This window comes from Ambystoma mexicanum, chromosome 13, assembly GCF_040938575.1.
Source record: "Ambystoma mexicanum isolate Mex_15411 chromosome 13, UKY_AmexF1_1, whole genome shotgun sequence".
In the NCBI taxonomy this organism is placed as follows: Eukaryota; Metazoa; Chordata; class Amphibia; order Caudata; family Ambystomatidae; genus Ambystoma; species Ambystoma mexicanum.
Genome location: NC_090938.1, coordinates 735,454,414 through 735,467,777, shown reverse-complemented (window position 1 = coordinate 735,467,777; position 13,364 = coordinate 735,454,414). Strand labels below are relative to the sequence as shown.

The window sequence follows — 13,364 nt, the reverse complement described above, 5'->3', positions numbered from 1 at the left end:
CTCCCCCACTTCGTTCTCTTTCTCTCCCTTCACAAACCTCTCTCTTTCCCTAGTGGGTTTGGGACGATAAGGGTTCTGATTATCTGGCTCATTCCCTCCTGTTTTCCCAGCACCTGATTGGCCCTGGCACCACCCGTCCACCCCTCCCCCTTTTGTGTAAGCCCTCCCATCTTAACTCCAGGCGAGGAGAGCTTTCTGCTGGTTTAGTTTGTGTCACACCAAGGACCAAGGGAACCACTGTATCCCTTGCAAACAACTTTGCTGCCTTTCCAACACTGGTGCTTGATTTCATTCCCATCAATAAATCAATATGCATCCAAAAGTCGTTTTCCTAAAATTCTTTATAAGGAGACCAGAATGGGGAATATGTCCAATGCCTTTTGAACTTAATCAAAGCCCTTCCTCAGGCACCTTTTCATGATTGTTCAACAGAAGGAAAATGACAGATGATGGTCTCAGAAGATAAATATATGCAAGACGAACATACAAACTTGTCCAGAGTTATACACATTATATATATGGTACGATATCCTACGTAATTCTATTATTCCAGTCTATAACGTGACTGTCTTACCAGTCTCCTTAGTACTCACCCAAAACAGGTGGTAGCTCCCAACACTATTAACAGATACAAAAACGTACCATCGTTGTTGATATGTTAGGATTCCAAAATGATATGCAACCTACACCCTTAGCATCCAGGTGAACATGTTGCCATGTCAAAGTGATAACCTTCCCTAAAAAACTTTACTATTGTCAAAACGTGAATCAAAAAATCGCCATTGCATGCTAAAGGCATCACCAACCCATCGTGAAATCACCCTGAAAATGTCAGAGAGGTTCCCCGACCTGTGCTGAATCACCAACCCAAGTGTCAATAACTTATCTCCAGTCAAGACAACATCTTATATGCTGTTACATTCTTATAATCACTGATAATCTGATAAACCTACTCAATCCCTTATGTCTAACAATTTACCTGGGCTATGTAGCCAAACGCTCGAGATAACAGGAACGTGGTTTACCAAACCAGTTTAGACAACGCCATCATTCTCATCCACTATATATGAGAGAAAGCAGGTGTGCGCCCGTGAGCACAGTGACGTCATCGCGTCCTTACGCGATGCAATGACATCCCGGTGATAACAATACTGGAGTTTACAATTACAGTCACCATATGTAATGTCCGTGATTGTTGTGTACATGTATTTGTTAAATAAGGCTGGACCAGGAGATGAACTTTAAGAGCATTTATTAAGTATAATCGAGAGTAGGCAGCAGACACTCCTGCTGGCACAAGATATGGCTACCAACTGACAAGGTTTGGACAAACACAGAACACAACCCAGAACTCAGAACTACAATGTATAGCTCCAGACCATTTCCTTTAAGAGCTCAGACCACTCTAACCCCGAACACAGTGCCAATTGAATGCCACCCTTAATAATCCTATTGGCTCTTTCAACTAACCCATTTGCCCTTGGATGGTACAAGGCAGTCCGTAAATGTTTAATGCCAAAATGCCTCAAGTACTCCTCCATTCTATCAGAGCAGAATTGCACTCCATTGTCTGTGATGATTTCTGTGGGAAAGCCTTCTCTAAAGAAAACTTCCTCAAAGAATGCAATTAACTCACTGGTGGTGGCCTCCCTCAAAGCTTTCCATGCAAGCCATTTTGAATGATAGTCAACTAAAACAACCATGAACTTAAACCAAATTTGTGGTAAAATTCTGCTATGCCCATGAAAGATCTGAGTTGGTCTTTATCAGTCTGGACACTCTGTGCCCTAAGTATTCCACCTCCCTGAGAGCAATTCTACATTTCTTTCTCTGTACCGTGAGTCCAGCCCCTTTCAACCTTTGCAACACACTTCTCAACACACCATCATGCGCACATTCAAAGTCAGCATAAATTAATATATCATCCTAAAAAACTGTGACATTATTGAAACCCTTGAGGACTTCTTCCATAATCCTCTGGAACACCGAAGCAGCTGATGCCAACCCAAATGGCATTCATAGGAACTTGAAAGTGCCCTCTGGGGTAATAAATGCCGTGACATGTTGGCAGTTGTTAGGTAAAGGCACTTGATGGTAGGCTGTGGACAGGTCGATCATGGAGAACCAGCTGGGTTGTCCTAAAGTAGCTAAAGTCTCCGATATCACAGGCAGAGGATGTCTCTCAATGAAAATGTTCTTTTTGAGATCTCTGAGATCTACACAAAGTCTTAAGTTACTGTTGCTTTTGGAGACAAGTACCACAGGGGAGAGCCACTCGGTGCCCTTTATACGCTCAATAACTCCTTTTTGAGTCAGGTCATCAAGTTATTCTCGCAGTTGTTGCCTTAGCTTCAGGGGCACCAGTCTCACTTTGTGCACTACAGGTTGCGCACTCTTCTTCAATTTGATGTTATGTTCAAAATTATTTAGTTACCCAACTTGGAGGTAAAACTTCAGGAAACTCCTTGGACCATTTGTCTTCAAGTTCTGCAATGGTGAACGGGTCTTTGGCACTCACCTGGATGCAAACCCCCAATTTTCTTTGCTCATCCCAGCCTAAGAGAGATGCTCCCTTTTTGGCCACTAGAATTTCCACAGAGCACTCCCTTCCTCTATACGTCACACTCCCATGAAATTCACCAATTAGCGTGATAGCAGACTCCCCATAGCCACAAGGTGGGACTTTGGCGGGAACCAATATGTCAGGATCCTTGCACAGTACATTCCTGAATGTGTCTTCAGAAATTATTGGCCAAGGAGAGGCTGAGTCCACTTTAATTTTAATGTGACATCCATCGATTAGAAAGTGATCAATTGGCCCTTTACTGTCTCCTGAGACCGCATAGATGTGGAATATGTGTTTGGTGTTCCTTTCCTGATCGGTGGCCCTTCCAATGTCCTGGTAGCAGGATGGTTGTTTACTTGATTGTCTGCGTCCCTCTGTTCTATCACATTTATTGAGGACTCTTTGCACATATTAGCAAAATTACCTTTAAGCTTGCATCTAAGCAGTCCGCAAATCTTGCTGAGCATGTGGGATAATTGGCTCTGTGTTTGGGGTTTCCACACCTGGAACACTTTTGATTCCACCATTCTCTTCTGACGGTTGTTCTTTTCTTCGATGTCACCACACACACACTAGGTGCAGCACTTTGTGTGGCTTGTTTGTCAATTTTCAATGCCCTCATGTATTGGGAGGTCTGCTCCATGCTGCGGGGGATTTCTATGGATTCTTCCAGAGATATATCCTTAGAGGGTAACTTTTCTTGTATTCTGGTACTATTTGTACATCAAACCAGTTGATCTCTAATGAGAGAATCAGTTAGGTCTCCGAAGTCACACTTGTGGCTTTAAGGTCCTCAAGGACGCCATATAGGATTCTACAGACTCAGTATTATCTTGTGCACGTTGAAAAAACTTATGTCTCTCAAACGATGTCTTTTTTTTCGGTTCAAAATGTTCTTCAATTTTCTTTACAGCAATAAGATATTCATCTGCATCGCCAGCCCCTTCGTCGGTGTTCGGTACAAGTCCATCAAACACAATGCGCCCCTCGGGACCAAGGTTGTGAAGGAGTAGAGCCTTCCTTCTGGCCGAACTGTATCTGTCACAACCAAAGGCCATTAAATAGTTCTCAAACATGCGGATCCACCTGTCCCACCTAACTGGGGGACGGCCTGGCTCATTGAGAAAAGGTGCTGGAGCAGGAATTGCTGCAGCCATGTTAGAAGCCGGAAACAGCTGCAAATGAAACACCGAAGAAAACCAAGGTTCTGACTTGTCCCACTTTCTTATTTCCTTTACATGTGTGGTTCCAGCTAGACTTCGGCAAATGTCAGTGAAAAAGGATGAACCAAGTTCTATCGATCTATTTACTTGACTGTGACATCACAAAGGACTTCATTAATGCTGCGGTGCCAGTTCCAGAGTGCACAATGGAACAAAAGAACTCCTTCAAGAACACCTGTGCAGCCACATTAATGACATCACAATTGATATGCGCTCGGAGCGTAAGTACTTTGATTCCAGCCTGACAGTGAAGAGAAGGAGCTTCTCTAAGAACCCCCTCGCATCATCATCTATGACACAACAATTGAAAATGCTCAGGTAAGCTCGCTTTGTTTCCCTGGTGGTTGGCACCTCGTAAAGCAATTTTGGTTGCTTAGCAACAGTCACATGGAAGCGTACAACAATAACATAAGGTCCGCGTGGTGAGGCTGGCTCCGCCCACACGCTGCGTGATGATGCAGAGGGAATGAGGGGCCCAGTGTTGCCAACCTAGCGACTTTCTCGCTATATTTAGCGAGAAAGTACGCCCCCCTAGCGACTTTTTCATAAAAAAGCGGCTAGCGAGAAATCTAGCTACTTTTTTCAATTGGTTTGGAGACTTGCTCATTTATGCAAGTTTCCAAACCAATTGAAAAAAGTGTGGTCGTTCGCCCGTTTTCTAACGGGAGTAATGCAAAAACACACTAATAACTTAAAAGGGAGGTGTTAAAAGGGGAGGGGGCCACAGTAAAACACAATGATAACTTAAAAGGGAGGTGTTAAAAGGGGAGGGGGCCACAGTAAAAGCCATAAATCGCAGGGGGAAAGAGGAGGTAATTATGCAAAATAGGCAGTGACGTCATCTAGCTACTTCTGGCGACTTCTAGGGGAGCCAATAGCTACTTTCTTCACTGAGGAGTTGGCAACACTGGAGGGGCCCTCTCTCCAACGATAGCGCGCGAACTGCGGCTCAAATCTAAACAAAGCGCGCGGGCTGGAACGTCCCAAAAGCCAATCACTGGAATATCCCCAAAATATAATGCCACCTTCCTCGCGCTACACACCGGCTCCGACCTGCAAGCTTGGTTCAGTGTCTGCTGCCTGGCCGTATCCAGCGTTGCTAGAACTGAGGCTCACGGCCCCGATGGTGGAGGGAACAGAGGAGGAGGAGGGGCCTCTCCGGAGGGGCCGCTCCAGCAGGGCCGGGAAGCTGCATTCAGGGGCCGGCCTCAACAGCGCAAAGCAAAGCGATTTCCGCGCTGGAACCCTGGCTCATTCTTCAGTGACAGGCCGGCAGGAGAGAAGAGGCAGTCGGGTGAGTGTCACGCCGTTGGGGTGCTGACTATCCTCGTCGCCAGTGTTAAATAAGGCTGGACCAGGAGATGAGCTGTAAGAGCATTTATTAAGTATAATCGAGAGTAGGCAGCAGACACTCCTGCTGGCACAAGATATAGCTAACAACTGACAAGGTTTGAACAAACACAGAACACAACCCAGAACTCAGAACTTGAATGTATGAACATCACAATGTATGCAGAGAAGGGAATGAGCGAACATATGGACATAACAGTGTTATCAGAAAGACTCAAATCACCACAATGGGTTCGCTTATTTTTCCATGATTTCCAACCATTTTATATATGAGAATTCAGCGGCTCCCGTTAAACTCAATGATGTCATTATTTACCTACGTGATGGTGTCTCATTTATAACAGAACGAGGGCTTACATTTACACTCTCAGTACGAAATGTCCAGCAGACAAAATGGCGTCATATGGCACCCTTGCATTGACATCTCGGTAATAGCAAAGCATGGTTGCACTCACACTGACAAGTACGTAATTACTGTGAATGTTGAGAAAGAGCTAATCACCACAATGCGAACGTTTATCTTAACCATAAGGAGTATTACCCTGATTCTAATATGTGGCCTCCAGACTCAAGTCAAACAGAACTCCTAATGAACATGAAGATCAGTGTAGTTTACATCTGTACATTTGGGCCAGTATTGCCTACGTGCACACACTTCATGCTAGTGATTTTATGTCAAGGCAGGCCACACTCCTCTTAAGAGTGGAGCTGGAAGTGGGGTCGGTCAATGTGAGGTTGCAGTGAAACTTTAGATGCATACATGCCAACCCTCCCGATTCAGGCGGGAGACTTCTGATTTTTCAGGGAAAAATACGGCTATTTTTCACATTCTCCTGCCTAAAATTGTACTTTCCCCAATGCATTCCTATGGGGAAATTGTTCTCTCCCGATTTCTCTGAAGAAATCTCCCCCTCAGGTGCCTCGGAATGTTGGCGTGTAGGTAGATGTTTAACTCGGTCAATGGTGATAGCAGCTGGTCCCATGAGGGGGGCGGCCATTTGAAGAGTAGTGAAGTGGGGAGTATGTAAACCAAAGAAGACAATCTCTGTCGTTGGTGCATTTAGACAGAGATTGTTACCTATATTCCTGTCCTGGATTCTCTGGTGTGTTTGGTAATGTGTAGGTTGGTGTTGTGAGATTCCAAATTCAGGAGGACCTGCACATTGTCTGTAATGCTGCAACGTTGTCCTCTATTCATATGTTCACAAAATATTGTCTGGACTCTGCATCGGGTCGCGGGGCGAGGTTTGGGAAGGCTGTGTTACACTGCATTAATCCATATAAATAAAAATTTAAATGTTCGTTTGTTCAAAATCTTAAATCTCCGAAAGTTCTTCACCGATTGCTTTGAAATTTTGGCACAATGTTGCATTCGAATAGGCGCGTGTTTTTATATACCTACTATACATAGATGTCACACCTGTGACAGGTAAAAACATGCTTTTTCTGAAAAACTGCGCCATCTGTTGGACGTAAAAGCAACACACACTATACTAAATATTTTACTGAAAAACAGAGCCATCTGTTGGACATAAAAAAAACAGCTTCAGATCAGCTTCGTTCTCAACAGAATGAACGCGACAGGCTGAGTGTGGCTGAAAGACGTCAACGAGAAACAGCAGATCAGCGTCAAACACGACTCTGTGCTCAGCAATCTTGCGATTACAATCGCCTTCATTCCGGTACAACCGAGCTGATGATTATAGTTTGAGCCGGCACTTTCTCATTGACACCATGACTGAAGTGTACCTTTATTGCAAGGCTCTGAAATTTAATGGAGAAACGAAAGGATTGTGTTGCACCGCCAGGAAAATTAAACTGCCTCAACTGGGAGAACCGCCAGAGCCATTAAAAACTTTGCTTGCTGGATATAACACTGAATCAAAGCATTTCCTATCTGACATCAGGAAATACAACTCATGCTTCCAAATAACGTCGTTTGGCACATAAATCGTAACAGCTCAATTCATGCCAACTTGTGTTTGCAATCACCATCAACACAGCTCAAGGCCAATCGTTAGAATTGTGCGGTTTAGATCTAGACACAGATTGCTTATCACATGGACAATTATATGTTGCGTGTTCTACAGTCGGCATATCTGCACAGACAATGGAACAACAAAAAATATTGTAGACACACAAGCATTGTGAGATTAAACATATTAGAAACGTGCGCTTTCTCTTTTCTTTCTTTTCCATTTAACCAGACTGAGCCACAGCAACGCGTGGCCGGGGACAGCTAGTGAAAGATAAATTCTCGGTTCCCACCTTCAATGACATACTGCTTTGGGAATTTATCAAAGATGAGGAATACGCTGGAGGATACAATCCATTCTAAGAACAAATTGCTTACCCCTGGTAATATTCTTTCGACTAGATGTTCCTCCAATGTTATTACTCATCGCCCCGCTCATCCTGCCCCTCAAGAGAATTTCTGTGTATTACACTCTCCTCTCCTTCAACTTTGGGTCATTCCTTGGCCTCGCAAACATCTATGCTTTTGATAGAGGAAAAACTAGAAGTGAAGTAACGAGGGAAATGTGTGCTATATATACAGACGGTGACATCATGCTCGAGAGTGGACGTAGGCCATCGAGGGCATTGAGGCGATGACGCACAGTGTCCTCTGCTGAGAAAATTTGTTTTTCAAAGCAACTAATGCTTGATGGAATATATCAAAGATAAGGAATATGTGGCCTCCAGACTCAAGTCAAACAGAACTCCTAATGAACATGAAGATCAGTGTAGTTTACATCTGTACATTTGGGTCAGTATTGCCTACATGCACACACTTCATGCTAGTGATTAATGTCAAGGCAGGCCACGCTCCTCTTAAGAGTGTGAAGCTGGAAGTGGGGTGAGCCAATTTGAGGTTGTAGTGAAACTTTAGATGTTTAACTCGGTCTCTGGGGATAGCAGCTGGTCCCATGAGGGGGGCGGCCATTTGAAGAGTAGTGAAGTGGGGAGTATGTAAACCAAAGAAGACAATCTCTGTCTTTGGTGCATTTAGACAGAGATTCTTACCTATATTCCTGTCCTGGATTCTCTGGTGAAGTTTGGTAATGTGCAGCTTTGTGTTAAATTTCAAGTTCAGGAGGACCTGTGAATTGCTTGCGTATAGTTGAAAAGATTTTGTAAGTAGGACGATGATGTCTGCCAAAGGTTTAACATACCCATTAAATAGCCAAGAGGATTGGCAGGCCCCTTGACCCACACATTCCCAGGCTGATATTACACTACCAGCTAATCTCACTGTAGTGACATCACATTGGACGCTGCCCTTGCTTCATTGACATCACACAGGGAGCCTGCATCCGTGCAGTGGCATCCGACTGGGTGCTGTCCTTGCTGCAGTGACATCACACCAGGACAGCAGCATCACACTGGCAGCTGCACTCACTGCAGTGACATCACAGTGGAAGCTACCCTTGCAGCATGGCACTGGAGTCTGCCTTTGCAGCCCTAACATCACTGGACCCCACACAGCGTCCCTGTTTAGGTTTCACTTTGGGATGAATATATCACGTGTGTGTGTGTGTGTGTGCGCGTGCGTGCGTGCGCGCCAGTGGATTGATGCCAACACTCACACCTGCCGAAGTTGACCTCAATGTTTTTAATTCCTCAGGGGGAGGCCCTCTGAAACGTACCCCTGACGCCCACCAGGACTGGATTACAGGAGGCAGACACGGCATCCAGAGGGAAAGTCCATCAGCCTGGCCCTGTTATGCCAGTGGCCACGAAGTAACACAACTTCAGCAGAATGAGGGTAAGATGAATGCCAAGTTACTACATCAAATAAAAGCTTATTTACTAACCATATATTGCATATGGATGTTGCCATGATATGCCAGTGTTTGCAGCTATGAGCTGCCAAGAGCATACCTGGTACAACAGGCGAAGGCTAAGACCCTGCCGGCAGAGCCTTGTGTGCCCAGGTACAGCCTTGTATGCCCAATAAAGCCTTGTCTGTCCAGCTACAGTGTTGTATGCCCAAGTAGAGCCACTCTACTCATTACAACCATATCTGCTCCACTACAGCCATATATGCCAGCATACATTCCCCTGGGCAGTCTCTGCTACCAGGGTAGCACCTCATATACCCCATTTCAGCCCTGGAGATCTGCCTACAGTCACATTTGCCCAGTCTGCCTCATTTTCTGTGGAGTAGACTCCTATGCCATCGGAAGCACCCATGCAAAGACCTCATATATTTACCTACATCCTTATGTGCCCGGCTACAGTCTCCTATGGCCATGTAAAGCCATACATTTCCAGGATAGCCTCATAAGCCAATGACAACCCCAGGCATAGAGCTATTTACCTGGCAACAGACTAATGACCACAGGAATAGATGTATATGCCAGGGGAAAGCCATGTATGCTGATCTACAGCCTCATGAGTCCAGGGACACCCTCTCATGCCAAAGTGGCAGAATCCTTCCATTGCAACCTCCTTTTGCCAGACATATCCTCATTTGCCTATGGCACAAAAATAGCAACCTGTTGTGAAACCCTGTAGAAATCCTTGTGAAACCCTTCCCCTCAGTGCCCCCCACAATTGAATTCAATGAACAAGTGCACCCGCATGGGAGCTGTGACACAGTACCCGGCTTTGCTCCAGAGGCTAGGGATGGGCAAGCCCACCCTCTATGTGACGCTGGACACGTGGGCGGCATGGGGAGGGTCCCCTGGTCTACCCCACACTCATGCTTGCGCGTGGCAGAGACTAGTCACAAGGGATTAGCTGTCAGAATGGCCCCTTTAAGGAGGCCAGTCAGCCTGTAGAGATTCTGGGGGACACGGGTATAATATCTGCAGGGAAACAGGCCCCATAGGACAGGGATACCTATATGTTCACTTTCCTGGTGGAAGGTTGTGGGCCCTTATCCTGAACAAGCAGTTTACGGGCATTGGGGCTCACAAACCCGAAGTCCCTGTTTGCACATATAACACTGGGCAGCCCCGCAAAGATGCACTATGCTACCCCGCTCCTGTTCTCTAGCGGTCACTAATTTTACGAATGGTAGTTGTTCAACACTGAGCACTGGGAAGGTTCTCCTAAAATCAGATGACATAGTGTTGTGTTGTAAGTCTTGTTTTGTCACTGGCCAGGAGTGCTTGCTATCAGAATGTTGATGCATGAATGATGAGCAGCTCAGGAGAATGTTGAGTGGGGCTGTGAGTGAGTGTTCTATGAATGTCAGTTGGGGGCCTGAGCTGGGTGTGACAGCATGGCCGGTGGGTCTGCTCCTTTGTATGTGATGTAATTGCCTATCCCTGTTCCTGTCCAGCCTTATGTGTCACTGTTAATATCATCAAGAATAACTGGTCTATGCACATTTGCACATATGTATAATAAAGCTCCACCTGGACAATACAGTGGCTCCACGGCTGGTCTGTGTTTGAGTGCTGTGCCAACCTGAATGACAACTTGGAGAGTTCACAACACAAAGCCTCAGCAGCACTGAAGATTCCTTCAGACTGTGGATGTGGAGAGAGCCAGCATAGGGGCTCTTTGGCGACTCCCAATAGCCAGATGGAGCGCTTACTGAACCAGTACTGCAGTGAGTCATCGTCCCCCCTCAGTCGTGGGAGCATCCACCATCTGAGCTGCTGAAAGTCCACTGTAGGCCCCTGTAGACCCATTGACTCTGAGGATTACCGATTGAATGCCCCAGCTCTCCATCTCCTGTCCATCACCACCACCATCAGTGTTCACAGAATATGGGGCGCGTGGTGCCGGTGCAAAGAGGAATGCACATCTTGATGTTAAATACGAGAATACAGGTGACGTCTCTGGTGATGCGCTGAGCTCAGGGGTTGTTGCATTTTCTTTCTGCCCCTGATCGTCACACACTTTCATTTCCACCTGCTGCATGAGTGCATCCTTGACCATTTCGTACGGCTAAGTTCTGAGAGTTCTCATAGAGCTGTCAAGCAGCCATTTTGTTCTTGAAACCTGGGATTGGAAATAACACAAGGAATTATTAAATGTTAACTTGAATTGAGGTAATCCACGGTTACTGAAGCAAGGTTGAGAGCACAGCCCTCACAAGAAGCTCCATATCCACCTCGCCAGCCCATACATGTGCCCACATCATGTTAAATAGGGTGAGGTCTTCTGGGAACACTAGTGTTCTATCTCAGTCAGTGAGGCCCTGGGCTGGCTAACACTCTTGGTAGCATCCTCAAAGGATTGTAGCAAACAATAGATATCAAACAGCAGCTGTCACTGCTTTATTAGGGGGGGCTAAGGGGGCTATAGCCCCTGGTCTTTTGGTTCAAGCCCCGGATAGAATCTCAGGAGCTACAACCAAAAGACTAGCTAGCCCCCAGTCCCGACAGTTCCAATATTAGCATAGCCCCGGGTCTTTTCCAGACCTAGCAACACCACTGGCCTCATCTAATGGCTGGCTGTGATTGTCACAGTAATCCGTGATGATATTGCATGATATTGCATTGTTCACAGAGCCGGTCCAGCATGTGCAATGTAGAATCCCAGCGGGTGGCAACTGTGATCTCCCACTGTGCTGTGATAACTTATGGCGGCCTTGCAATGATCGCGGCCCATTTCTTGCACTGTTGGCCCAGCTAAAGTTTTAGCTGATTTTCTGGGCCACGACAATCATTTCCTTCACAGGCTGGCAATTACTGATGAAATGTGCAGCAGCAAGGCCAGGGACAGTGCAGAGCAAGGACCCTGTATGGTCTTGTCAATTCATAAGGCAGCATCGATAATAGACTCGTCAGCGGCAAGACATCCCAGCAGTTGGTGACATATGTGTAGGCACTGAGCCATCACATCCTCTGCCTTATGCCAGACGTCAACTCCCATGCCTTCAAATCCTTGAATATACAAGGTTGTCTGGTGCTGAACTGGATGGAGCTGTTGCCTCCATGGATTCATTTTGGATCAGGACACCACTCAGATAGCAGGTTGGTCGAAAGTCACCCAGTGTGCATTCATAGACAAAATGGCTGTCTTTTTAGCACTGAGCATGGACACGCTATCCTGCGATCCGTGATATTTTTCTCCAGACTCAAATGCCTCCATCTCACTGACCTGACTCAAAGGGATAACACTGCAGCAAGCAAAGCTTGGTCTTGGCATTGATAACAATGTTGGCATAGCTGCCATGTTTTCTGGGGTGACAGTATGTGATGGGGAAGTTCTAGCGATTAATTTCTGGAGGAGAAAGCAGCAGTTGAGGTCTTCTGTGTTTTTACCAGTGCTGTGTAGGTTATCTGCTTTTATGGGAGCTGTCACGAAGCCAAGCTATTGGGAGTTCAGAAATGTTTATTTGGGATTATGATAATGTTGAACAACTCAAAGGGGCCAGGATTGCAAACGTCTTCTTGTTTTGAAGGGATTTTTCCAAAGGTCTCTCCCCGGTGTCACTTACAGTCTCTGACACAGAGATGCTCCGACAAGCGATGTCTTGGTGGTCTCTCCCAGTAGGTCACTCGTTGGATAGAGTCGCTGTGCTCTTTCAGGTATTCTTGTGAACGTACCTCATTGTCTCCTACGGGTGCAGTAGGCCAGGAAGGCCTGTAGGTGCCTGTTCAGGGTCTGGCTCATCTCTCTGTCTTTGCGGCCTGAACCTACCAATACCCAAGCCCATCTCAATTCCCTCCTTGTTGATTCGATACTCACTTGCGCCTGTGGGCATATTGCTAGACCCTACTTTTAGTCCTTGAGCTGGCTGTTTTCAAGCCTCCTAAAGGTTCTCCCACATGCTTCTTGCTCCTCCCATTTCTCCCAGATAGACAGGCTTGTGTTTCCTTGCTCTCTGACTGCCTCTCCCTGTTCCTCCAAGGAACTTCCCGCCATCCTCCTCTCTTGCTTCCGGCTTCTCCAGCTCTCCAACTACCATTCCTTGCTCCTGCCGGCTTCTCTGCCTTCCTCTCTCATGGGGTTCACCTCTCCATTTGCCCACTTTCCACAACCTCCTCTGCTTTCTCCCCTCCTCCTCCTCCTGGGTGTTCATGATCTCATGCACTTCTACCTCCTCCTGTGCATCGAATTCCCTCTGCACCTCCACCACCAACTCCTTCACTCTACTGCTCGCTGTTCGGTTACTCCAAACGCCGAGACTCATGCTTTCTCTCTCCCTGTGTTTATACATACCTATCCCCTCCCGCTGTGTTTAATTTATTAAGTGGAACCTGGGAATTGAAGCTCTTCAGGGGTTGACATGTGGGGAGTGGGTAACTAGTTAAAGTGTG

The 13,364-nt window shown here is 46.3% G+C and overlaps 1 protein-coding gene across 2 annotated transcripts in view; it reads left to right on the top strand.

Annotated features, from left to right (window-relative positions):
* LOC138521855 (N-acetyllactosaminide alpha-1,3-galactosyltransferase-like) overlaps positions 1–13,364 on the top strand; it is a 155,248-nt gene that overhangs the window by 35,555 nt on the left and 106,329 nt on the right. Inside the window, exons 1-2 of one of the 2 annotated variants that reach the window (XM_069635002.1) lie at positions 3,410–4,107; positions 8,765–8,905. In XM_069635002.1, the coding sequence (XP_069491103.1) occupies positions 8,900–8,905 (6 nt within the window). In that variant the 5' untranslated portion in view covers positions 3,410–4,107; positions 8,765–8,899. Of the gene's footprint in view, positions 1–3,409; positions 4,108–8,764; positions 8,906–13,364 lie in introns of those variants that run through there. The other variant, XM_069635001.1, reaches the window with a different exon arrangement.